The sequence below is a fragment of the Peromyscus californicus genome, unplaced genomic scaffold, assembly GCF_007827085.1.
Source record: "Peromyscus californicus insignis strain IS unplaced genomic scaffold, ASM782708v3 Scaffold_7__1_contigs__length_154581171, whole genome shotgun sequence".
NCBI lineage: Eukaryota > Metazoa > Chordata > Mammalia > Rodentia > Cricetidae > Peromyscus > Peromyscus californicus.
The window spans coordinates 143213860-143241008 of NW_026294595.1; the positions used below are offsets into that span (position 1 = coordinate 143213860).

Genomic DNA, 27149 nt, shown 5'->3' on the forward strand with positions numbered 1-27149 from the left:
TGGGTCTGACCACAGCTGTCTTGCAGCCTCAGATCGCCCATGGACAGTGAGTCCCTGGCTATGAGGACAAAATGCCTGGCCTAGAGATTGCCCTCTGTTCTAGAACAGTTTGCTGGGTGTCCTAGGTGCCCTGTCTCTTAGTTTGGGCCTGAGTCCTCTTCACTATGTTGGTGGAATCTGGAGCCTCTCATCCCTAGGTGAGGTCCTGGGTGGTGGCCAATCTATGCTTCAGCCTTACTCACCAGGGCAGGGCTAAACCTGCAAGGTAAGGTTAGAGACCCCGGCCACAGACCCCACAGCTTCTCCACACACTCCAGGCCCTGTTTTCAGTTTGAGGGTCCCCTCCCCAACAAGTGGCATTTCTTCCCACACTCTGCCTTCAGAAGGCTCCCTCTACACCCTGCTTAATGCATTCATAGACTGTTTCTCACAGCCACCTTTGAGGGGGAAAGGGCATCCCACCACTCTGAGGTGCCACCCTGAAGTGGCTGGACTGTGACATCTGCTGGGCCAGGGAAGGTGATGCTAATTAGTAGGAAAACTTTCTTTGCAGAGCTGAGTCACTGGAGCAGGCGTCAGAGGAGCTTTAAAGGAGCTTTAAGGGAGGCCCTTGGGGTTTGGATGGTATTTCCACTCCGCCTGCTTGTGGGTATGCCGTGCAGAGATGGCTATGTCTTCCCGTGAGGTAAGGAGAAGATGTGTGTGTGTGGGTGCTCCAGGGACCCAGGCTCCAGTGTTAAAAATAAACTCGGTGACAGACAGCTACCATTGCTATGACAAGACACCAGAGGATAGGAGCTCGAAGGAGGGAAGGTTTACTTTGGTTTCCGGTCTCAGTCCATGGCCATTTGCCTCCATTGTTTCTGGCCCACTTCAAGGGGCAGCATCCCAACAGGGGTATGTCGTGGGACTCAGCTGCTCCCCTCACTGGAGCCGAAGCAGAGAGAAACCAAGAGGGAGTTATCTGGAGCAACACACCCTTCAAGGGCAGATCTCTGATGATCTACTTCCTCCAACCAGGCCCCACCCTCTCTACGTTTCTACCGCTTCCCAGCGGTCGTTGAAAGCTGTGGATGGGGTCATCATTGATGGGGTCAGAGCCCTCATAACCCCATTACCAGAGGTCCCACCTCTGCATGGGGAACCAAGTCTTTGACATGTGAGCTTCTGGGTGACATTTCACATGAGATCAGGCACATTTGGGGTGGTATGGCTCTAGAGAGTCAGGGACAGTTCAGATCTAAGCTGTAATGGATACATTTTCCATCTCTGTTCCTTTTTGCTGTTTCCCCTTTATTCTGCTTTTCAAAAACGTTTTCTGAGCACCTCTTAGGTGCTAACCTGCCTGAGGTCCTGGGAGGCAGCAGGGAGGGAACCGCTTTAGAGTCCCTACCAGTATAAACTGAGCTGGTCCTGTAGGAGACGAACCAGAGCTCAGGAGCCGAGAAATGAGTTTCACCTGGTGAAGATCCAGCAGAGGAAGGAGAAAATGGGGAAACTGCAGGAGTGGGTGCTCAGGTCAGGGAAGCAGCGAAAGGAATGATTTAGCCATGCAGGTTCCGTAGGGAGGGCATTCCAGCTGATGGCTCTGCAGGGGTGAAGGCCCGTGATGAGATGGGGTGGGCTGGGTGTGTCTGAAGGGAGGCTTGTCTGGACGGGTGTGGAGGTGTGGGAGGGGCCAGTGGACTGTCTGGACAGGTGTGGAGGTGTAGGAGGGGCCAGTGGACTGTCTGGACAGGTGTGGAGGTGTGGGAGGGGCCAGTGGACTGTCTGGACAGGTGTGGAGGTGTGGGAGGGGCCAGTGGACTGTCTGGACAGGTGTGGAGGTGTAGGAGGGGCCAGTGGACTGTCTGGACAGGTGTGGAGGTGTAGGAGGGGCCAGTGGACTGTCTGGACAGGTGTGGAGGTGTGGGAAAAGCTGGAGACTGTAGCAGCAGGCAGGGATTTGAGCTGCACAGCCCACAGTCAGAACCAGACGTGTCTCAATGCGCAATTTCTGCTGCTGAACAGAGAGAAGGCAGCTGGGATGTGGGATAAAGCAGTCAAGGAAGCTGTTGCACCTGTGAGGCTGGGGACAAGTGTGTGTGCATGTGTTACATGTGCATGTGTGTACATGTGCATGTGTGACTTCCTCTCAGTGCCAGGCACCCAGGACTCACACAGTGAGCTGGGATGGAGTCTTCTAACTTGGCCTAGGGTCCCTCTTGGTGCACAAACTATGCTTTTGAGACCGGGAGCGGCTCCCTTTGAGGGCACAGAGGAGGTTCCACACACTCCCAAGACCTCCCAGGGCTGCATCTGCAGGAAGCACTGGCCCACTGTGGGTTGAGACTGAGGATCTGGTAAGGTGTATCAAGGGCTTTTTTTAAAAATATTAAAATAAATTGGAGTGGGCTAAAATCTCACTTATTTTAAGCCACAAAATGAAGCAATTTCACCTATAAAGTCAGTAGAGCTGACCGGCTTATGGTGTCCCCCAACTGGGATGAGGGGAGTCTGGAAAGGGGGCTCTCAAGGAGAAAAAGAGGACAGGGCGGAGGTGAGCAGGAAGCAGGATGAAGGGCAGGCTTGGGAGTCAGGAGCAGCAGGAGGCTGAGCACAGCATCCAAGGTGGTCTCCATAGAGGTCTGTCTGTTCCCTTTCCTCCCATCCCACCGGGGTCTCACTAGCCCCGAGACCCCAGCAACATGGCCCTTTCACTTCTGCGACCCTGCTGCTGGCTTCACTTAGAGACATAGCTCCTTCCTCGAGAGCCCCAGTGGAGGGCTTTTCCCTTCTCAGTGGACGAATTAAAGTCATGTGTGGCCGCCTGCTGTCTGGACTTCTCTCCACACAGTCCCCTGTGTGTTCTTTACATGTGGAAAGGAGCCAGTCGGCTCCTGAGGGTGGGAAACAGATGTGAGGCTGGGGCGGGTGAGGTGCTGGCCTCAGCTCGCTTCCCTTTCACTTCTGGGCTCTGAGGGAGGGCAGGGACTCTCGGTGATGTGGCACATATCCTTCTTGTGGTGTGGCTCACTCAGGTCAGTCCCGGGCCAGGGCAGGACTTGAAAGCGCTAACGTCCGTCTCCAGGCGGTTGCACTCCAGGTTGGTGACGGTGGTTGCATGAAGCCGCAGCTGGCAGGCAGGGCAGGGATGTCTTCTGGCCTCAGTTGTTATCCCTGGTGTCTGAAGAGGCACTTCCAAACAAGATGTCACTGTCCTGGGACATGCCACTGAGCTGCGACTTGGTTTTGATGAGGTACTGGGCCCTGCGGATCAGTACCCTCTCTTGTTCCTGCTTGAGCTCCAGATAAGAGCGGGAGAAAGTATGGAAGATGGAGGTGACAGGGAAGGCCATGAGCAGGATCCCGCTGAGGATGCTACTCAGAGCCACCACCTGGCCAGGCGTGCTCCTAGGTACCATGTCTCCATAGCCCACGGTTGTCATGGTGATGACGGCCCACCAGTAGCAGGCAGGGATGCTGGTGAATTCGGGGCTGTCGGCCATTTCGTTCTCGATGACGTAGAGCAGTGGGGCAAAGAGGGCAATGGCCACACACAGGAAAAGCAGCAGAAGCCCGAACTCGCGCGTGCAGCGACGGGCTGTGAGCCCCAGCGTCTGCAGCCCCAGGGAGTGCCGGGCCAGGCGCATCACATAGAGGATGCGCAGTGCCCGCAGCACACGCAGCACCAGCCCAACTTTGTCCAGGTAGCTGTTCCCGGTGCTTGGCTTGCGGCGGCTGGAGGCAGCGCCATCCACCAGCAGTGTGACATAGTACGGGAGGATGGCCACCAGGTCGATGAGGGTCAGTGGACTCCGCAGGAAGGCGAACTTGCTGGGCGCCTGGATGAACCGCAGCAGGAACTCAAGGGAGAACCAACCGACGCACACGGACTCCACGATGAAGACGTTGTGACACATCTGGGAACACTGGCCCTGCGGAGAGACAGGGCAGGGGTCACACCAGCAAGCCAGCAGGGAAGAAGCTCTAGCCTGGGTTGGGCACCCTTCTTCCCTGCCTCTCCATGCCACCAGGCCCTGGGGGCAACTGCTCTAGCTGATGATTCTGATCTCCAGACAGACTCCTCTGCAGCTGCCAGCTGGGTTCCTATTTTCTGGGCCTTTCGATTTCCTCAACTTAGGCAATCCCACCCCTCCAGCGGCTGGTGCTCCCGTGCCTTGTATGTGTTTCCCTCCCTCCTCTCCCTCTCCTTCCCTCCCTCCCTCCCTCCCTCCCTCCCTCCCTCCCTCCCTCCCTCTGTCTCTCTTTTTCCCTTTCTTTTGGTTTTACGAGAGGATTTCTCTGTGTAACAGTCCTGGCATCTGCTCTGTAGACCAGGCTGACCTTGAACTCACAGAGACCCACCAGCCTCTGCCTCCCGAGTGCTGGGATTAAAGGTGTACGCCACCACAGCCTGGCTCTCCTTCTTTTCCTTTTCTGCCAGTCTTTCTTTCTGCATCAGAATATTGATACAGGTGCTCAGATGATGCAGTCCACAAAACTCAGGCAGCCTGCGTCCCCCTCACCCACATGCCTAGCCAGCATCCTCCTAGCACACAGTTCCCAAGAGGCTGGAGCCCTGGAAAGCTACAGATGTCCCAGCTGGAGACTTTCTAAATGGCTAGGTTCTCAGAGGGCCTGTGTAGTCTGTCTTTCTGAAAATGCCCTCCAGCCTGGGGACATGATCTGACCTGGGGACTCTGATGTCTCTAACCTGAGATGGGAATCCCTCCTGCTCCAGGAAACCTTCCTGGAGTGCACCCCACCTAAGTAGCCTCAGGTGTATAGGAGGTCTCTTACATAAGCCCCCCTGTATGGTTATGGAGTAGGGGGCCACTAACCCAGGTACTAGATAACATGCTCTGTTCTGATCCCTTTACATAGACTCACTAAGAGTGGTCATAGTCCCCTGGGCAGGTGAGGGGAGCTGAGCCATAGAGTGGTCTAGTAACTGTCCCACAGCTACGCTACCAGAGTGGATGAGATGGGATTCAGGTTCAGGCTCCAGCCCTCCTCCTTGTCCCCAGTCCCTATGGTCATCAAAAGTTAATTTTATTAGCCACATGTTTTCTTAAGATCCTTTTAAAAGCTTCACTGTGTAAGACCATGCCAGTAATCCCCTCTGGGTTGTAAATACAGTAGTGATGATCACATCCTCCATGATATCTGTAGATAGAAGAACTTTTCCCTGGTAAGAAAAGGCTAAGTCAAACAGCATAAAATGCTTAGCACACACAGGGTGTCCAGTTGGTGCTCAATAAATGCTGGCTGGCATGACATTTATGTTCACTTCATGTCATCAAGCCTATCCCTCAAATGCCTATACAGTGTGTACCTTGTTCCTGTATGCGTGGGGCAGGAGTCACAACTCACAGGCCCAGGGGTCTTGTAGGTAAGGAGAGTCACTAGGAGACCTCCCCCATGTACCCAGCTCTCACCAAAGGCCTTTCTCTGTCATCTGTAAGAAAAGCCTAGTGTGCATTTTTATATGGCAAACACCAACCATAGTTCTGAAGATTTCAACCAAGTCCACTTTGGGGGAGGTGCTATGTAGGGGAGTTGTGTACTTTTGTGGGCTTATCCTGGGTCTCCAGCTGCTGTATGGGGCATAGAGACTGTGGGTTTCATGAACCTAGACTCGGCAAACTGCTCTGCCTGCCCCAGCATCCTCAACTGCTGGGTGGATGTGAGAAACATATCCCCTGCAGGGTCACAGGAGGACCTGGAGGGAAGACAAGATGGAGGCAGAGGGCAGAGCCCCCCTCCCCCCATCCCATGGCTTTTGGGGGCACACAGCCTGTGTCAGCCTGGCAGTAAATGTCTTATATACAATTTCCTACTGTACACAGAGACATGCTAACCCGGTGGACACATGCACGAACACACAGACCTATGGATAAAAATAATTTTTATGACTAAGAAAAGGTGCTTGGGGTATTACTATAGAAGGGAGATAGGAAGCAGGAGAGAGGACTCAGGTCAGTTTTGATGGCCTCTGGAATGTGCCCAGCTCAGAGGCGGGCATGTCTCATTCACACTCACTCACTCCTGCAGTCTGCAGAAGAGGCTGAGAGTCTCCTCTTTCTTGGGTTTGGTTCTAGATCTCACAGGATGGGAGAGTAGGGGACACAGTAGAGACTAGGACACTGACTCCTTAGTCACAGCCACTGACTCCAGGGGGGAGGCAGAGAAGATGGATGCAAACACATCCACACAGTTTGATGTCGAGCACCATGGAGGCTACTCAACCAGTGCGGTGAGGGAAGGCTGCCCAGGGAAGGTAATGGCGATTGAAATTACAGCCAGTCTTTGGAGTCACAGAAAGCCTTACCTGTTCTTCCTCCTCCCGCAGGCTGGGCAGGGTGCTAACAGACAGGTTGACGGCGGTGACGGTGACAAACAGAACGGACAGGCAGGCAAACACCTTGCCAGGCAGCCCCGAGTGTGGCCTCTCCACCATGTCCCGCAGCCTCCTCATACAGCGGCCCAGGCGGCCCTCACTGGTGGACGGACCCTCAGTGTCTGGGTCCTCGCTGTCCAGAGGCTCCTCCTCGTCCTCCCGCTCCATCATCTCGGCGAACTCCTCGATTTTCTGCAGGTATCGGCGCTTGCAGCAGCCGTCCAGGTGGTCCTCGGCGATGCCCCAGTACAGCAGCTCCTCCTGGAAGGACAGGGCGCACATCTCCCGCAGCAGCCGCAGCTTGCCAGCCCGCAGGAAGGTGAGGATGGTGCCGAAGGCTCCAGGGTTGCGGTCGAAGAAGAACTCATTGCAGGTCACATCATAGTCGTCACACACGCTCAGGATGTCATCGAAGTTGGTGCAGGCTTTGAGCTGGCCCAGCCGCGTCAGCGGGAACTCATCCAGCGTGGTCCAAGGCAGCGAGTATTTGATGCCACCCACATTGATGATGATCTGGCGCCTGCGGTCCCCAAGTGAGCTACCCTGGTGCAGGTCGTCCTGCGGGCGCAACCGCTGGGCCCTGCGGTAGAAGACGCCTTTGATGGCCTGGCGCTGTGGGAAAAAGGCTGGGTGGAAGGAGGTGTCTGAGGTGCAGCTCAGGGCACTGTAGTCGTAATCCGAGTTGTCTCCCGGTAACAGGGTCATTTTGGGGCTTCACATCCCTCTTGGGCCTGGGGAGGAGAAGGAAGAGAGACCCTTGGTGAACCCCGAGTCTTAGCTGAGTCCCTCTCTGACTGTGGATTCTAAAGACACTTCCCTGGTCTGGGTCCCAAGGGCCACAGGTTGAAACCCTTGACTTTGAAAAACAAAAAGAATATGCATTTTTATTATATTTAAAAATGCCACTGTAGGTTCTGAATATTTTTGTTTGTGTGTATGTGTGTGTGTGCCTATTTGTCTGTATGTATTACATGTGTGCAGGTGGCTAAGGAGGCCAGAAGAGGATGTTAGGGTCCCCGGAAATGGAGTTATAGGTGGCTGTAAATTGTCATGTGGGTGTTGCGGATTGAATCTTGGTCCTCTGCCAAAGAAACCAGTGCTCTTAAGCTCTGAGCTATCTTTCTAGCTCCCCCAATTATGTAATATATAACATATAAAAAACTATTATTATTGTGGGTGTGGTAGTGGATGTGTCTGTGTGGCAGATGTGTGTGCACACGCACGTATGGGTGTGGAAGCCAGAGGACAGCTTTGCGGAGCTGGTTCTCTCCATGCGCTTTCACATGGGCTCTGGGGAACGAACTCGGTCACAGCGTGCTTGACCAGCCTGAGGCTCTGACTTCTTGGTGTTGGGAATTGGAGGCGGGCCTCTGAGATAACTGGGGTCCATGAGGGTCAGAGTGGTCCTGGGGTTGGGTTAGTTTCATGCGTGAGGTGGTGGAGACTGAGCCCAGGTGCATGTTGGGTAGGCACTCTGCCAGAGTGGCAGGCATCCCTAGCCCAGCCAACTTTTATCAGATTGGCTTAGCTGAGAAGGATAGCTGGGCACAGGCCAGTTGCTCTCAAGTGGCGTGGACTTAGTCCACATGGGACATTCGGCAATGTCTGAGGTAGTTTTGACTGATGTGTTGGGGAGTTCTAGCTTCCAGCAGAGGGGCCAGGGAGGCAGCCCATGACAACCCTGCCAGTCATCTGGCTGAGAAGATCCTTCATGCTGAGGAGAAAAGCCCTGGTACTGAGGTGACAGATTTCGGAGTCAGACAGCCAGGTAAGTCACTTACCTGTGAAATGAGTTTAATCATGTGACCCACTCCAGGGGATCAGGAAGGACAAAATCCTGGACAAAGGCCAGGGACTCAATACTGGCTGGTTATTGTATGAATGTTTATCTGAACATCCTATCACGTCCACAAACAGGAAGCAGGTACATAAGAGTTAATGGACAAAGAAATGTCTGACTGGGCTTGGTTTGCTTGACTGTTGGCAGATGTCACCTGGAGGACCCTCTATGGCTCTCTGCCTTGTTGCCTTGAGGCAGGGTCTCTCATTGAACCGGAAGCTTGCTGCTTCAGCTCAGCTGTCTGGCCAGTGAACTCCTGTGATCTGCTTTTCTCCATCCTCCAGTGTTGGGGCTACAGACACACCCATCTATGTCTGGCTTTTTACATGGGAGGTGGGATTTGAACTCAGGTTCTCATGCTTGCAGAGCAAGCAGTCTTACTGAGTCACATTCATAGGCCATGTTCTTCCTTTTTCAAGGTACATTGTGTGTGTGTGTGTGTGTGTGTGTGTGCGCGCATGAACTGTAATGTGCAGGTGTGTGTACATATTGTGGAGGTCAGAGGTCAACTTTGGGTGTCCTTTCTCAGGAGCCATCCACCCTTTTTTTGGAGATAGGTTCTCACTGGGACCTGAGACTTGCTGTTTTTAAGCCAGGCTAGCTGACTAGCCCCGGGGTCTGCCTGCCCACTTTCCCAGGGCTGGGATCACAATCACACGCCACCAGGCCTGGCTTAGTACTCGGTGCTGGGGATTGAACTCAGGTCCTCATGCTGGAGCAACAAGCACTTTCCCTGCTGAGCCATTTTCTTAGCCCCACTGTGTATCCAGTTTTACGGTTATCTGTGAGCAGCTTGGATCCTCCTGTGTGCTGTCTGCTCACCGGGGGAGGTAGGTCCCATGCCTGACTCACCCCATCACCCAGCAGTGTAAAGGCTCAAGACCCGCTCGCTAGATGAGAGCGTTTACTGTGGATAAGCCAACAGCACACGCCAGTTTTAGAAAACACAGGTCAGAACATCAGCAATTAGGAACTCCTTCCTTCCTTCCCGGCTTCAGAGGGAAGGGTCTGCACCCAGTGAATCAGATGGCTAACCGTCTCCAGCTCGTGGGCTCAGCTTGGTTCATGAATACTTCTAATTAAGAAATTTCATGTAATATGTATTCATGGCCTGAATTCCAGTTGAGAAATGCCTTTGCCTTTCAAGACATCTCTGGTCTACTGCAGTCCCAGCTACTCCCCTGTTGTAGCTCACTAGGTTTCCTAGTGACTGTACGCAGCATGACTGCATAAGAGGTTGATGGGACCCCATACGGGCCTGGGTACCAGGTGTTTGTGAGGGTCTACACTTGGCTGTAACTAGCAAAGAGGAGGTCCTTTGCCCCGCCCCTTGGCATTGTTGTAAATAGACCTTTGGACTAAAGTTCTGGGCCAGTGGATAAGGATCCAGGCCCACCCGAGGCTATCCTGTTTTTCTCTGTTTCTCTCCTCTCTTTCCCTGGGGTAAATAAATGTGGGAGCTGGTCCCCCACACTCCCCACTGTCTCCATTACTCTGGTCTGCTCCACTCACGTTTCCGCCCTGTACTACAGCCATTTGAGGCCTGGCTAGAGGCCTTTCTAGAACTAAAGGGACACATAGGAAAGTAGCATAAGTTTCGTATTTTGGCCCGCTCCCAGTCTCACTATGTAGCCCAGGTTGTCCTCAGAACTGTGATTCCCCTGCTTTAGTCTCAGGAGTGCTGGAATTACAGGTCTGTACTATAATGCTTAGGGAACACTTGGCTTTTTAAGATCACCGTCCATAGCTGGGCTTGGTAGAGCACATCTGTAATCCCAGCACCTGGGAGGTTGAGGCAGGAGGATTACTGAGTTGGAGGCCAGAATGGGCTATGCAATGAGATGTTTTCTTTTAAAAAAATATTTATTTAACACGCATGGATGTTTGTCTGCATGCATGTCTACACTGCAAGTGTGCGGTGCCCCTGGAGGGGCTGGAATTATGGACGGTTTGTAAGCTGCCGTGTGGGTGCTAGAAATTGAACCTGGGTTCCCTGGAAGAACAGCCAGTGCTCTCAAGAGCTGAACTATCTCTCTAGCCCTAGAGACACTGTGGTTTTTTTATTGTTTTGCTTTTTTATTTTTGTTTTTTTAAGACAGGGTCTCTCTGTATAACCCTAGCTGTCCTGAGACTTGCTGGTCTTGAACTCAAAGATCGGCCTACCTCTGCCTCCCAAGTGCTGGGATTAAAGGGGTGTGCCACTACTTGTGGCTTTTAAAAAATACATATTTTTAAAAATTTTATTTTACATGTATGGATGTTTTGCCTGCATGTATGTACATGAGTGCCTGGTATAGGTAGAGGTGTGAGGGTCCCCTCGAACTGGAGTTACAGATGGTTGTGAGCTGCCATGTGGATACTGGGAGCTGAACCCCGGCTCTCTGAAAGAGCAGCCAGTGCTTTTAACTGTTGAGCCACCTCCCAGTCCATAGAGACACTGTCTTAATAAACAAAACCAAACAGCTGGGGATGTAGCTCAGTTGGTAGAGAGCCTGCCTAGCATGAAGGAAGCCCTGGGTCATGCCCAGCACTGAAGAAACTGGGCATGGTGGCGTACCCCGATAACTCGGCACTTGGGAGGTGGAGTCAGAGTTGTGAGTTTGAGATTGTTCTTTGCTAATATGAACTGGAGTTCCTAGAGGGAGAGAACAAGACAGAGACAGAAACAGGGATTGAGGGGGTGGAGGCTGTACCTGTGATAAATATTCTATGAGGCCAAATGACTGAACTTGGAAGATTATGGATCATTAAAATGTTGCAGACCAGAACCAAATTATCTTGGGTTATTTTTAGTCTCTTTGAAAGCCATCCACTGCCCTCACCCGTGTCTGATCTAATCTCCTTGTGACTAGGAGCCCTTAGAATATATTCCTACCAGATCACTAGATCTGTTGTGACCCACCTACCTGTGGTCCCCACTACTGCCCTTCATAAATACTTCGATTTATCATTGGTAAAACATTTGGTAAAAATTACCCTCGGTAAATATTTGATTTCTTTGTCCTGTAACTAATAAGAGCTCACATAACCACTTCCGTAGTGGAACGAGCTATTTGGAGAATATGTTTTCCTGGCCATGACCACTAAGATTTGGCTCCAGATAATCTGTCTCTTCTTCCTTTTGGAGGCAAGAGCAGTGTTTTTGTTTGTTCGTTTTGTTTTGTTTGTTTGCCTTTTCGAGACAGGGTTTCTCTGTGTAGCCCTGGTTGTCCTGGAACTCTCTCTGTAGATCAGGCTGGCCTCGAACTCACAGAGATCCGCCTGGCTCTGCCTCCTGAGTGCTGGGATTAAAGGCGTGCGCCACCACAGCCCAGCAAGAGCAGTGATTTTGCACTGACACTACATAGTAAAATAGAGGGCTACAGGAGGACCCATCTCAAAACCAAACCGAATCAAATCGTCGCTCCCTCTGATTCCTGAAGGAAGCAACGGTGCCAGTGGAGACGATCATTTCCAGTATCATGAGGGTAGGGATGCTTAGGAAGCTCCCTTCCCCTGCATGGATTCAGAGCAGGAACCCAAGCAGGGAGGGAGCTCACTTCAAGGGGCCTCGTGCCCACAGGCGTTTGACAGGGGCTTAGCACCACTCCACACTCTCATCTTTGGGGAAGGCTGTAGCGTCACAGATGGGATTTGGGGAAACTAGGCTACACCTGTTTGAAGTCAAATGCCTGCCTTTTAGAGCGGCTGGGAGCTTTTCACTCCTCCTAAAATTGGAACCCATGTCCTCGGGCTCAGCCTGCCGGGATCCCTCAGAGGCGTGGGAACAATCCCTTTCAGGTGCTTCAGTAGTGCCATGCTTCTCCGCTCTGCCACTCCATTGTGCCACCACAGACGAGAGGAAAGCTGTGTTCTACTTGGCTAGAACAGTCTGGAAGCAGAGGAGCTTCCTCCGAGGCTCACTCATGAACCCTCTTTTTCCGAGGAGTCTCCCTTGCACTCCCCACCTGCCTTCTGGCAGAGGCTCTGCATTAGCATCTGCCTAGGTCCCCAGCTCTTAGAGGTATTCCCACATGGAGTTATCTGTCCCAGCAGGCTATTTGGAGCAGAGGGTGCTGGGTGAGTGCTGGAGATCAGTCTCCTCAGTGCCAGAGCTCACTGGGAGGAGGGTCAAAGGGCTGAACCGCTGAAGGAGGGATTGACCACACTTCTCCAGGTTGTGGTTCCATGGATGCCTGATCTGATGGGCACGGGAGGACAGCTGGCATTTCTAGACTTCAGAGTTCAGCGCATTCATCAAACAGGCCTACAGCCAGCTTCCTGGACACAAACGCTGCTTTCTCCAGCCCAATCCTTCCCAAGGGTCAAGTCTGTTCTTTCATTGAATTAGTTAAGCTACCTTCAAGGATTGTGTGTGTGGGGGGGTGGGGGGCGGCTTTTGTTTCTGGGGGCTATGGAGGCTCATGAGAGACTGCTGGCTGGAAAGGGGCTGTGGAGGAGTCATGCATTCCTTCTTGAACATTCCCATATATTAGATGCTACGCTGGGTCCTTGGACACATCAGGCAGCAACCCAGACTCTGCCTCTGTCCTCGTGCCGCTGATGGTCCACAGAGAGACACAGTTTCCACATGAGTGCACAGTCACTTCAGGATATAGTGAGTGCTGTGATGAGTCAGAGCTGGGTGGTGGTGGAGGGTGACTATGGGGGTGGCAACATTATCTGGAGGAGTGGCGGGGGGCTTCTCAGAGGAGGGGACATAGGGCAGGGCCTTATGCGTGTGAAGCAGCCAGTCTTATGATTCTTGGGGTGGGTTACTCTGGGTGCAGGGGACAGCCAGGGTTGATCTATTTCACAAGGGGGCTTAGATGGTCAAGACTGAAGGGCAGGTCAAGAAAAAAGGGGCAGGAAGGCAGGAGATGCGTTTGGAGGTTAGCAGGTGCAGGTATAGAGGCCGTGTGGGTCTCAGGGAGCAGCTTAGGTTTTTCTGTGTGAGGCAGGGCTTTGTGGGCAGTGTCAGGAGTAGACTTGGGGGCAAGAGACCACAATGGGAAGAGCAAGGTTAGGACGAGTGGAGAATGACGGGGGGCGGGGCTGGCATGGATTCAGTGGGCTTGGAGGCAGAGCAGGCAGAACTTACAGCAGGGTGGGGCCTGGGCGAAGAGACTAGAGGAGGGTGATGCCAGAGGCGACATTTACAGAGGCGACCAGTAGGTGGCGCTGAGACAGGCGTGAGTGAGACGGCACCTCTGACAAACTGGTGTGGAAGATGGACGTGAGTGTGTGTGTGTGTGTGTGTGTGTGTGTGTGTGTGTGTGTGTGAGACTGAAGTGAAGGAGACAGCAGGATGCAGTATCTCACAGGCAGGTGTCAGAGCGCCAGAGCAGACCTGACCAGTGTGTGCTCCGATGAGTGTGTGAACGGGCCCTAGTGCTGGACGAGGCCAGGCTAGCAGAGTTATCTTGAAGTGCCGAGGCAGGAGCCTCACCTGGGTACAGTACCCAGAGCCCAGCACCCCATTGAAGTGGCCCCCACATCAGACCTCAGAGGTCAGTGCAGATGGACATCACAGGGGTCATACATCGGGAAGATGAGGGTCACCCCAGGCACACACATCCGATTCCTGGACCCGTGAGCACTCTACAGCAAGGAGAGCCCGAGTTACAGATGGAAGAAGTCTGCTAAGGGTACCAACCTGTAGGCGACAGCGGCTTTGAAGACAGAGGAGGAGCTGGGAGTCATGAGTGCAGGCTGCCACCAGAGGTTAAGACAGGCAAGTCAAGCATTTTCTGAACAATCACAAAGGGTCGTGGTCTTGCCAGGCCCCAGTTTTAGCTACCAGACCCCTTTAAAATATGGCTTACAGAGCCAGAAGGCTATCAGTGAGGATTATCTTAAACCATTCAGTTTGAGGCCATAAGACTATAAAATAGCTGAGTGTTGTGGAGTGTGCCTTTAATCCCAGCATTCAGGAGGCAGAGGCAGGCAGATCTCTGTGAATTTAAGGCTAGCCTAGTGAGTTCTGGGCCAGCCAGGTCTACACAGTAAGACTTTGTCAAAGAAGAAGAGGAGGAAAAGGAGGAAGGAGGGGAGGAAGGGGAGAGGGAGGAAGAGGAGAGGGAGGGAGAGGAAGAGGAGGAGGAGGGGAGGAAGAGGTAGGGAGGAAGAGGAGAGGGAGGGAGAGGAAGAGGAGGAGGGGAGGGGGGAAGAGGAAGAGGAGAGGGAGGAAGAGGAGGAGGAGAGGGAGGAAGAGGAGGAGGAGAGGGAGGAAGAGGAGGAGAGGGGGAGGAAGAGGAGGAGGAGGGGGAGGAAGAGGAGGAGGAGGGGGAGGAGAAGGAGGGGTAGTAGATATAGGAGATGACAGAGTCGGGCCCAGGCCTCCTTCTCCAGGTCCCAGTCAGCTGCTTTGCTCCCTAGGGGTTGGGGTGAGAGCACAGGAGCCCATAGCTTTGAAAGAGGCTGGTTGCTCTACGACTTTGGGCTTCTGCATCTATAAAATGGAGGCACGAACAGTTCCTACCCACTTGAATTATGGTGGAACGAAGAAGGCATGAGAGTGTGCTTGGCCCAGTGCCCAGTCAACAGACACCTGCTGTTTTCCTCTTAGCTCTGACAAGTGTCTGTCACCCATCTCCACCCACCAGCCAAGGGCGTCTCCCCTGAACTGACCTGCTAGGATTTAAACTCAGCACCATCTGACTCCATAGCCCAGGGCAAGCCTTCAAGGGAGATGATCCTGCACAGCTAAGGACACTAAGCAATGCTGATCCCCTGCGGCTCTAGAACCCTGCTCCGGCATCTATTTCCCAGTTCAGGGGGCCACAGAGGTGATGGGAGACACTGACGTAACAAATTGTCCACCTTTAAATCTTTGATGGGGGGGGGTCTGCTTCATGGAAATCTGATCTCAGGAACAACACAAGAATGTCACCCCCTTTACTTGTGGCAGTGGGAAGTTCCCAGCGCCCATCCCCAGGGACCAGTTAAGTGAGTCTTGGTAGAGGAAGACAGAAGAGGCAATGGCTGTCGTCTGTGTAGGACTGGGGGGGCACAACCGGGTCTTTAAAACATAAGCCGAGTGAGAGAGGCAGAGGAAGTTTCCAGTGTTATGCTCTCATGCTATTTATGTTAATGAACACATTACGTCTCGCCGAGGACTCAAACACAGAAGGATCCGTGTGTTACATGGAGGTGCCTGGAGGGAGTGGGAAGGAGATCGAGCCTGGGGATTGGAAGGGAGGAGAAAAATAGGGAATAGAAGACAGGCCAGCATGCTAGGAGGCGAGCAGCTGGGTCCCACAGCTTGGGGTTGCCTGCATTACAACAGACAAAAAGCACAAGCCCCATAAAGCTTCCAGCTTGGGGATGGTCTTGGGTGCTCAGCATGGACACCAGAGCATGGTGTCCCTCCAAGATTTCCTAGTCCCTGGAACTAGCCTGTCTGGCTGCTTCAGCAACAACCATCCTGTTAAAGTCCCAAAGAGAAGAGGGAGGGAGGATTCCATAATGCCTGGGGAACCCTGGTGGCCAGGAGCCCTCCTGCCCAACCTTTCAGTTCCGTGGACATCCTAAGGCTTCACTGCAGAAGCAGAGGTCCCACCCCCACCCCCGCTTCTGTCTGTCAGTCATTTCCCTTCAAGATACCCCGATCCTGTTCTCCTCCAGGAGTCCAGAGACCCGTGGCAAGCCTGAGGCTATTTCTTGTCTTTCCTCCTGGAAGAAAAATAGCACTCTGGGAGCTGTGACCGAGGTCCAGCTAAGGTTTCCAAAGATAAATATTCATTCAGAGGGAGGCTTCTAAGTAGCAATTGGCCCGCCATGGGCTCAGGGCGTGATCTCAAGGGGTGAGGCCTGGATCTGCGGAGGGAGTAGTGGACAAGATGGCTAACCATGGCCACTGCTCCTGTGAAGGACCCTGCACTCAACCGGGCATCCACACTAGAGCACTGGTCTCTCACGGCCTTCTCCTGCCCCTTATAATGAGAGCAATAGTGTCGGGCAGAGCTGCTCTGAGGGCCGGTGAGTGGAGATTTCTGTAGCCCTCACCTGATCTCCCACCCTACGGTCCTCACAGGAAAGGGTTCCATGAACTGCTGTGTGACCCCTAAGATCCCTCTTGGGGCTGTTCCAGACGCTGCTGGTCTGCTCTCTGCTTCTGTAGCTCGGCCCTTCTGAGGAGCTCTTGGTAGTTTTTCAGGGTGGTGCAGACAGACCCCTCACCTAGACCCAAATGTTGGCACTCTAGACTTTCCACTACAACATGCTCACTAAGCACTAAGGGGTGATGCTAGAGCCCTAACTTCAGACACTTGAATTCTATACTAAACGGCAAGATGGGGAAACTGAGGCTCAGTGAAACAAGCACACATGACTGACAGTAAGGAAGCAATAGTCGGTGGGACTATAGACTGGGCACTTTGGATCCTTGCATTCTACTGTCCTTGTGGGGACCAGGACAGCTGTCATCTCCACCAGCCAGGGACTGGACCTGTTTTTATAGGACAAGCTTTTGGAAAGGTCTAGGACATAGGGGAAGCAGGTGAGTGCAGGCTGAGAATGGCATTATCTTAGCATTTACACTAGATCAGGGCAGGAAACCAAGAGAGTCCCTGTTTTTGTTGAGCTCTGGGTCACCACTGTGGCCTCCAGAGACGTGGCCATGATTGCAGGGGTTACAGGGAGGCCCAGTCATTGGCCAAGGAATGCAGGAGGCCTCTAGGAGCTGGAGAAGGTATGGGGAGTGGATTCTCCCCAGAAGATGCATTCATTTTACTCAGTGAGACACGCTTTGGACTGCTTCCCTTCCCCAAACTCTGTTGATAAACGCTAACGTACGAAAAGCAGAGCCTAACACAGACCCTTCGGCAAATTTCTACAAGTTAGAGTATTTGTTTCTTAAGCTCCTGCTGTCTTGGTTTTGGCTTCTGGACTGTGAGGAGGGACTTGAGGCACTGTTCCATCTCTTCCCTGGCTCTCCTGTGAGCCTCATCTGTCAGGATTAGGGCTCCTGGCTGGGCTGACTCAGGGGCTGGTCATGCTGTGTTCACCCCCAATTAAATCGTTAATTATAATAGATCCAGCTATTAGCCTGCCCCCGGTCCTTGCATGCTGCCCCCCTCCCCTCAGCAATGCTGCATGTGGAAGTCTGTCTTTGACACTCGCCATCCATCGTCCCCACAGACCTCAGCTTTGCTTGGGTGGGGGGAGGGGGGGGGTCACAGTCCCTAGGGGATTACAAGCTGGGATGTGGGTTCCTTTCTCCATCCCTCACCTGAACCAAAATAAGGCAAAACTTGTCTCCCCAATATCAAGCAGGCAGGCTGTCTGTTTAACCATCAGACTCTGCTGCTGGCAAAATGGTTCCTGGTGCACACCTGTCTTCCACCAGGAGCTTTTCAGAGCTGAGGCCAGGACACCTTTTCCATTAGCCTCTTCGTGTGTGTGTGTGTGTGTGTGTGTGTGTGTGTGTGTGTGTGTGTGTGTGTGTGGTGTGTACCCGGGGGACAATCTTGGGTATTGTTCCTGTCGCTGTCTACTTGTTTTTGAGGCAGGGCCTCTCTCTGGACTGGCAGACATCTGAGCCTCAGAGATCATCTGTCTTTGGTCCCTGCCTCCCCAGCCCTGGGACCTCTGCCTGTTTTTGTTGCTGTTCTTGATTTTGGTTTTGGGGATCCAAGTCAGGTCCCCAGGCTTACCCACTGACCTAGCCATGTGTCATTTTTGTTTCTTTGTGGTTAGACATTGGGGAACATGGGCTAAAACAGGGGAGTGATGGGGAGCTGGGGAAGTACCAGATAGGAAGTTGCTCACAGGGCTCAGTGGGAAGGAGGGCATGTCGTACCTGTCATCTGCTGGGGCATTGCAGGCCTGAGATGGGGGTAACTTCAGGCACAGTTCAGAGCCTGTGGCAGGTTCATTAAGGACTGTCTGCCAGGTAAACAGGCCAGGGCTTTCGACGGCTTCCTTCATCCCCTTATGTTTCTTATTAGTTCTATTTAGGTTGTATTACCGTCCACCATTTCCCTGGTGGGAGCGAGGGGAGGGGGCTCCTTTTCTGAGTTTAGGCAACCAGCCCAGGTAGATTCTTGGAAAAGGGCAGCCTCTGTGAGCCCCCGGTGTTCAGGAAACATCTTGACCTTTCTGTCCCCTGGGGCGGGTGGCTCACCTCTTGCCAGACTTCAGCAGCCTACTCAGTACAGAGAACTCAACACGGTTCCTAGGTCTGTCTGATCAGGCTGCAGGGCACTCACAGCCTGGGTCCTCCATCTCTGGGAAAAGGCTCAGTGTCTTGTTTTCAGTGTGCTGGTCCCCTGTGGGTTTGGAGTATGTCCCACGGCAGACGTTTTTCCACTGGAATGGGTTGGCTCAGAGCTGGGTTGGTAAGAGCAACCCCCTGGGGCCATGCCTCCATGCCTGGCCTGACTTCCCTCCCCCTCCACCCAGCAGGTGCCTAGGCAAAGCCACAAAAGCTTAAAGACCACAGAAAGAAAAACCCACCACGTGCTCACCTCAGCGCACTGCCTTAATCTCCAGGGGCACCACTTAACCTGGAGGTGTATTTACTGGTGAGACACCCTACAGTGACTCATAGAGTGTGGTCACAGGTGTGTGTGTGGGAGGGGGTGTCAAACAGACCCCAGTGAATATCTACCCAGATTTACAGAGGCACTTTCTCCCTTCTCCAGTGAATCAGACCGGTCTCTACCCCCCCTCTCACCTTCCTCTGCACTTAGCTCAGGTGTCATTGAAGAGGGGTGAATATGTGTTTGCCTCCCACCTATCATCCACTTGGGGAACTCTGGTGCCTAGCACCCCTTAAGAGCATCCACATTGCAAGTGGTTGAGAAAATGTGTGCTGAACGGACACCTTAGCTCATGAACCTGGTCACTAGGAGGCTGTGTTCACCCAACATTAGATGAACCTTTTCAGCCCCCATCACCGCCCCCCACCACAAGAGCTTTTAAAAGCCCGGTTCTTCCTTTCCAGGAACCCCTCCCCCATTAAGAACGAATGCATTATGTACCAACCGTCTATCTATACACATGGGCTGCTGCTGCTGGCCACCCTGGCAGGCTGTGACCTTCCAAGGCAGGGCCTGAATCTCAACCTCTACCTAAACCCTAGGAGGGCTGCCCCCATCTTGTCCCGTCTGCACCTTGGTCATTGTTCAATACAGGCTTGTTGAAAAAAAAAAAAATGAATGAATGAACATTGAGTACTTGGTATAGTGAGCTGCCCACAGTAGGTGTTCAACCAATTTTTGTACAACTCAGGGAATGAACGAATTGGTCTCTTTTCCATCCACACCTCAAAACCGTAAGCAAAGATGGGTCACTCAAGCAAGGGTACCCTGAAGCTAAGGAGACCTTTAACTTCCCTACTAGATGCTGAGGCCCACGACCGTTGAACTGTCCCCAGGACCTTGCCATGGACCAAGGACGGACCAAGTAGGCGGTCCATAAGCCCTCTCTGAGTTCGTAACTAATGAATGACTTAATGAGGCCCACTGGTGGGAGTGCTGCATTCCGTGCCTATAGACAGTGAACCAGCAAGTCAAAGACGCCCCTGCATCCCAACTCCTCCCGGGGGACCCCAAGAACCCAGCATGCAAAGTCAGGGTGCTCCTGGGTGCCCCGCCAGAGAGCGCACTTCGCGTCCCGGGGACCCTTCGAGAGGACCTGGGGCTGGACTAAACCGCGACAGCATCCCGCACGGCCCGGCGGCCTCTCCCGGGATCCTAGGCATCCGCAGGGGGCACCGGGGCCGCGGCCACGTGCAGAGCCCGGAGCGCCGCTTGCAGGAGCAGGGTCCCGCCAGGGAGCAGCCCGCGAAGTTCCCACCTTAAGTTCCCGTCGCGGCGTCCCCGCCTTGGAGCTGGCCGGGCCGCAGCTCGGTCCCCCGGTGCAGCAATGCCCGGGTGAGGATGCGAGAGGGGGCTGCAGGCGACGCGTAGTGCCCGCTTGGCCTCCCGGGGCTGCTGGCAAACTTTGGCCCTGGGGCCGCTAGACTGCACTCTCGGACCCCAGGCTGTCCCGCCTCCGCCTCCTGGTGTCCGCCGGGCTGCGAGTGCGCCGGCAACGCGGCAAGGCAGCAGCTGAGGGAGGTGGCGAGGCAGGAGGCGGGACGGAGGGAGGGGACTGCGCACGGGGCGGAGAGAGGGGCGGGCGGCGGGGGATGGAGCCACCGTGGGACCCCGCCGCGGAGATGCCCAGCACCTTGGCCAGACCCGGAGCCCTCTTGGGTGTTGGGTCCTGGCGGAACGCAGCGCCGTTATCTCTTCATCCCGCCCGCTTCCCCCTCTCCTGCGCCCCTCAGGGCCCTGCCTGCCGGTGGTGGTCTTTAAGTGCTCGCGCCCCTCCTCCCGGGGCTCCCAGCCCGTGGAGCAGCCACCTCTCCAGTCCCGCATTTTCTCGGTGATCGTGGGACCTTCGCCCCGCCCTTCCACCCCAAGCTCAGTGAGTGCCAGGACCTGAGCCTCATTCCCCATGCGGGTCTTTATCGTGGGAATGCCACGTGCCCTATCTCGGGTCCTCAGAAGGTCCAAGCGCGCGCGTGACACTGTGAGTGTCACGTCCGGAGGGTACTTCATGCGTGACAGACCAAGAGCCCCATGATGCGCTCCACCTAAACATCGCCTTCCAGGGGCCACATGAGCCATATCACGTGCCTTCTCCACTGGTGACCTTGGACTCTTCCTGCCCCTGAGGCCCTAGGGCCTGCACTATCTTTGCGGTGTCACCATAGAACGGGTGCCCTGTGCCCCAGAGTGACCCCTGTGTTCTAGTTGCCCACTGTCCGGGGTGGACTCTGGCGTTGGGACCCAGTCCTGCAGACTCTGGCGTTGGGACCCAGTCCTGTACTCGGTAGCCTGGGGAGGGCGGGTTGGACTTCAGAGGCCTCTGAGTTGACAGAAGCTCCGCCAGGCATTGGGGTTAGGTGGGAGGGCTGTCTGAGAGGAGGGAGAGCCACCCGTATGCAGAGCAGGCTTCTGGGGACACTGGATTGGTACTGTCCTTTCTCCTTTCTCCAAGCAGGAGGGACGCAGAGACCACGCTCAGGAGTGGGGCTCCTACTTCCGGGGCTTCATTACAGAGAGGGTGAGGCTTGGCCCTGGCCGTCAGCTTTGGGTTCACTCAGCCGGTGGGTGGGGACAGATGGCAGAGTCAGAGAGTAAGCCAAGGACCTGCCCCGAGAACTCCCCAGCTTCTGCAGAGGCCGCACCGGGAGAGAAGGGGCTGGGGATTGCAGGAATAGGGAGAGGTTCAGAGAGGGGAGACACTATAGAAGAACAAACACGGGACTCCCGAGGAGGAGCCAGAACCCTGGGCCACAAGCCGAGAGAAATGCAGCTTTGGAAGATTTGCAAAGAGACCCCAGTAAGGGACAAAACGAAGGTTTCTGAGTTGTGGAGAGACCTGGAGGCAGTGTGCTGGAGGAATATAAGGAGGCCAGCATAAGGGTTCCCTGGCTATGTGGACCCTGGTGGTCAGTGGTCCCGGGTCCCGTGTTGAGAGTGTGGCTGATCCTTGGTGCTGTATCAGGCCCCTGCCTTCTTGCATAGGAGGACCCGTGCTTTCTTGCTTTCCTTCTTTCTTGCTTTCCCCCTTGAGCCTCAGGCTCCACCAGAGCAAGGGCTGTGCTCTCTTCCTTCTGGTCGGCAGCTTCCACACTGCTGGACTCAACAGTGATTGTTGGAGGGACCCAGAATGGATCGCCTCAGAAAGTCAACTGCTGTCCCCAGGGAGGACCACAGGACCAGGATGTGAGTAGAAATTCTCAAAGCCTTCCTGTGTTCTGAGTCCTCGGGAGAATTCTTCAAACCCAGCAGACCCTGCTTACATTACAGCCCTTCCAGCAAATTCCCTGGTCTGAGATTTTGACTTCAGTCTAGCCCCACCCCGCCTGACCTCAGAGCTCTCCAGAAATACTTAGACGCGTTGTGAGGCTCAAGCTAGCTCCTTTATGTTCAGGATCAGGGGACCTCATGGCCACCTCTGAAGGAAGAGGGATTCTGCCTGTGGACTGGGCCCGTCAGGACACCAGGCACCTGAGCCTGGTGCTGGGGTGACTTCCGGAGAAGACCCAGGAGAGCAGGGTTAGACCTGTTCCTCCCCTGTCACCCCCACATAGTCTCAGACCCAGGCTGTTCTCAGGGGTGAATTTATGATCTTATCCCCCGCTGTGCTTCACCATGTCCAATAAAATCCTTCTAAATCCTTTTAAGGAGTCCCTCTTTGCAGTCCCTCCCTCCTGTGGAGGCTTCCAGATCCTCGGCTCTTCCTATCTTCATTACCCTCACAAGAAGCATCCCTGCCCAAGTTGTCCTGTGGAGAAGGATGCTGATGTGCTGGAGAAGGCTTCCTGAAAAGATGAGGGAGGGTGTCAGGCTTGCTGAACACGGTGTGGCCTGTAGGGAACAGGCACACACTTGAACAGCAGGAGAGCTATGCCACACAACCCTATTTTAGTTGTCTCTACTGGGTTAAGTTTTAAGAATTTTGAAATTGATTGCCAACATTTAAAAAAATCAGATTTCATATGACATTTTTTTTCTTTTGAAAAGCTGGCAGATCTGACTAGCATTTTTTTTTAATTTTATTTTTATTCATTTGAGAAAGGGTTTCTTGTGACCCAAGCTGTCCTTGAACTTACAATGTATCTAAGGATGACCTTGAACTTCAGGTACTTCTGTCACCACCTTCCAGGCGCTGGGGTTACAGGTGTGCACCACTATCACAATGCTTGCTTTTTAAATTTAGTAAAAATAAAAAAGATTATTGAGACAGGGTTTCTTGAAGGCCAGGCTGACCTTGAACTCCATACGTGTCTGAGGATGAACTTGAACTCTTGGCCTTCTTGCCTTCCTGGAAGGCATCTTTAAGGAAGCAATACTGGTGAGGGCTGTGGTTTGTTTCTCAGCCTACATTTAAATTACTGCCACCAATTCTAGGAGCCCGAGCTGGTGTGGGTCATCTTGGCAAATCACCTAGAGTCACATGGTAGATGGCAAAGCCAGATCTGAAGCCAGGCCAATCTGACCCCTGAAGTTTAAGCTCACACTGAAAACCAAACGCCATTCCCCTCCAAGCAGGAGGAGACGCTGGCTGCCTCAGGACATCCTTAAAAGGGAGCTGCTGTCCACGGGTTAAGAATGTTTTCCTTCTTAGCCACCAGCCACTGTCAGCGAGTCACCAAGTCTGGGCTGCTTTTCCAAGGCAGCAAGGGTTATCTACAGCTGTCTGAGGTTCCTATCTATCTGCCTGAGAGGAAAAGGCTTAGATTAGATTAGAGCTGTGAGTCCTAAGAGGCTAGAGGGGGGCTGGGTCTCATTCTGCAGCTTGCTATAAGGAAAGATCTGTCTGATGGGTCAAGTCAGGGAGAAGGAGGGCAAGGTATATTTCTCTCCAGGAGACCCTGTCTTCTGGTCACTCTGTCCCCTTCCTGTGTCCCTGATTCTTGCCAGTCCTGTTCCTCTACCCTAAACCACCAGCCCACAGATTTCCTTTGTCACCTTGAGACCCCTCATGCAGGCCAGGAGTAGGTGTGTGCAATGTGTGAGGATGAGCCACTCAAGGACACGCCTTTGTTTAGTTTTTGAAAACTTGATATTTAGCACATTATGGATTATTTTTGACATTAATTTTGATATTTTAAAAAATTGTATTGAACTGGGTAGTGGTGGTGCACACCTTTAATCCCAGCACTCAGGAGGCAGAGGCAGTCAGATCTCTGAGTTCAAGGCCAGCCTGGTCTACAGAGCGAGTGCCAGGACAACCAGAGTTACACAGAGAGACCCTGCCTTGGAAAAAATAAACAAACACAAAAATTGTATCGAGATGTTATTGGTTCTCCTTAATGAGTTATTTTGAGTAGCCTACAAGGTCACTTTATCCCATTGCCTCATCCCAGCTCCAACCTGGAGTCTTTTTCTTTTATTCTTGAGGCCTCGCTGGCGTGGAACTATGTAGACCAGCATGGCCTGGCATTCACAGAGATCTGCCTGCCTCAGCCTCTGGAGTGCTGGGATTAAAGGGTGTGGACCACCACGCCCAGTCTCCCTTTTCTTTTCTAAGAGCACTGGCTGCTCTGGCAGAGGACCTGGGTTCAGTTCCCAGCACCTACATGGTGGCTCTCAATCTTCTATAACTCCAGTTTCCGGAAATCTGACGCCTTCTTCAGGCCTCTGCAGGTACTGCATGCACGTGGTGCACCCATACATAGAAAAGTAAATCTTAAAAAAACTACTTTTAATTTATGAGTATGTATACATGTTCATCTAAGTGCAGGTGCCCACAAAGACCAGAAGGGGGCATCAGATCCCCTGGAGCTGGAATTACAGGCTGTAGCTAGAGTTTTCCTGCCTGGCCCACAGTCAGGACAAATCTCTGTCACCCGCCAATCCCACAGCCGCTCAGACCCAACCAAGTAAACACAGAGACTTATATTGCTTACAAACTGTATGGCCGTGGCAGGCTTCTTGCTAACTGTTCTTGTATCTTAAATTAATTAATTTCCATAAATCTATACCTCGCCACGTGGCTCGTGGCTTACTGGCGTCTTCACATGCTGCTTGTCATGGCGGCGGCTGGCAGTGTCTCTCTCTGTTTTCCTGTTCCCTCAATTCTCCTCTCTGTTAGTCCCGCCTATACTTCCTACCTGGCCACTGGCCAATCAGTGTTTTACTTATTGACCAATCAGAGCAATTTGACATACAGACCATCCCACAACAATAGGCAGTTCCCTGATTGTGGGTGCGACAAGGTCAGGTCCTCAGCAAGAGCAGCTGAGCCATCGCCCTAGTCCCTGCCTGGGTTCCTTGAAAGGAACTCTACGTCGGGAGTTCCAGGCTAGCCAGGACTACATAGAGAGACCTTCTCCCCAAAACTGAGACACACAAACAAGCAAGGAAGTCGGGGCTGGATGCGGGGGAGCAAGTTTAGGTTCCGACTGTGCCCTCACACACAGCTGCCAACAGAACCGTGAGCCTTCCAGGGAAGGGTGGCCTCTGACTCTGGTTCTAGAATGACCCAAGCAGCCCACTAGAGCTCTGACAGATACACCGAGGCGCTCTCTGGGCATTGCTGACCACCGCCATTTAGGGGTGCCACTTGTATTTTTTTCCTGGCACCCCACACGAGATGTCATTCCATGCGGCCGTTCATTTCCCTCTCTCGGCAGCATCCAGTTTGGGAGGTGTGGGATGGTCCTGCTCTTTGTCCCTGAGTTTCTCTCACGAGACATCTGACAGACATCCCTTAGGGACCTCTATCTCGGCAAGAACTGAGCAAGTACTTGACCACACCTGTAGCCCCAGGGGTGCTGACGTGCGGCTGTGCGAGTCCAGACGGCCCCAGGGGGATCTTGTGCCGAGTGTGGCCTGCCCAGTAGATGGCTTGCAGGCGAGATGTGACATTCTAGAGTCCATGACAGGTGGGCCTTTTCAGTGCTGCCTCCAGATGCCGTCAGCCATGCAGCAGCCTTCCCAACAGAATCTCCTCCGGCGAGTGCTGCTGGGTCGTGTTTGGGAGCACTCTCTCAGGACCCAGGCGTGAGCTCTCCACTTCCCTCAGTCTCCTCCTAGGGTTATGCTTTCTCTCTGTCAACACCACTCCTGAAGCCCACATCCTCCCCAGCTCCAGCCCTCAGGGTTCCACCTGCCGAGCCCAAGTCCATCATCACCAGCAGATGTTTCAGGATGCATTGGTATGATCTGCCCAGAGTGTTAGCTCAGCTGGGAGTTTGTGGCTCTTGCACCCAAAAGATGTCTGCCTGGTCCTCAGTAATACATGGGGGGAGAGACTGGACTTTTGACATACAGCCTCTGCAGGGGACTGCTTTGGAAAAGTCACCGACAGTGATTAGACACGGGTGGCATTTGAGATAGGGAGACCAATATCCGTTGTTGAATAGGTGGTGTCCTGTGCAGTCTCAGTAAACTCAGGCGGCTGTATATTTTAGCTGATGCTATGTGGTCTTGCCTTTCTATGCAGCGATAACTCTATGTAACTGGAATAGTTTTTTTTTTTTTTTTTTCGAGACAGAGTTTCTTTGTGTAACAGCCCTAGCTGTCCTGGAACTAGCTCTGTAGGCCTCAAACTCACAGAGATCTACCTGCCTTTGCCTCCCAAGTGCTGGGACTAAAGGCGTGCACTACCACTACCCGGCAAGTAATTGGAATATAAAGAGGTACTTTACTGAAGAAAGACCTGAGTCCCATCTACTTGGGAGGCTGAGGCAGGAGGATCACTTGAGCCCAGGAGTTCCAGGTCAACCTGTGCTACATAATAAAAACTTGTTTCAAAAATCAACAGGGATATAGAGATGGCTCAGAGGTTAAGAGCACTGGCTGCTCTTACAGAGGACCTGGGTTCAATTCCCAACATCTGGAGGGCAGCTCTCAACCATCCATAATTCCAGTCCCAGGGGATCTGATGCCCTCTTCCGGCCTCCATGGGCACTGCACACACATCGTGCACAGACATACACGCTGGCAAAACACCTATACACATAGAATAAAAAATAAAGAAATCTTACAAACAAACAACAAACCCAAAACAAAATCTGAGAGCCCTGATTGGGGCAGACGCTGTTCTTCGTCCTTAGACTCACACATTTTTTTTTTTTCCCACCCCACCTACACTCACACATTTTTTTAGATTACATTTACTTATTTTGTGTTCCCGTGGGTGCCTTTGGGTGTGTGTGTGTGCCACATCGTGCTTGTGAGGCCATAGGGCAGCTTCAAGAGTCAGTTCTCTCCTTGCACCACGCGGGTCCCAAGGATCGAACTCAGGTCATCAGGCTTGGCAGCAAGCGATTACTCATCGAGTTGTCTCACTGGCCCTCTTCTAGGGTAGTTCTTATCATTCTCCTTGTTTTCTGGGCAGGGCGGGGGCCTCAGGTTATTGTCAGGCTTGCAGAGCTAGGAAACCAGCTGTGGTTGCTGGGAGGGAAGAGGACCTGGGAATTCGTGTTCCTCTCCCCCA

At 53.2% G+C, this 27149-nt stretch overlaps 1 protein-coding gene across 1 annotated transcript; it reads right to left on the reverse strand.

Annotated features, from left to right (window-relative positions):
- Positions 1–792: 792 nt before the first annotated feature.
- On the reverse strand, positions 793–20117 carry Kcng1 (potassium voltage-gated channel modifier subfamily G member 1). Its single transcript, XM_052724952.1, has 3 exons — positions 20004–20117; positions 6314–7113; positions 793–3917 (listed from the first exon to the last, which is right to left on the reverse strand). Exons 2-3 carry the CDS (start codon positions 7085–7087, stop codon positions 3147–3149), a joined length of 1545 nt encoding a protein of 514 aa, XP_052580912.1. The 5' UTR covers positions 7088–7113; positions 20004–20117; the 3' UTR covers positions 793–3146.
- Positions 20118–27149: the final 7032 nt, after the last annotated feature.

Coding starts and splice junctions, on each gene's coding strand:
- Kcng1 (XM_052724952.1), bottom strand. CDS start 7,087: ATGACCCTGTTACCGGGAGACAACTCGGATTACGACTACAGTGCCCTG. Junction 3,918..6,313: donor TGCGGGAGGAGGAAGAACAG/GTAAGGCTTTCT, acceptor GTCTCTCCGCAG/GGCCAGTGTTCCCAGATGTG.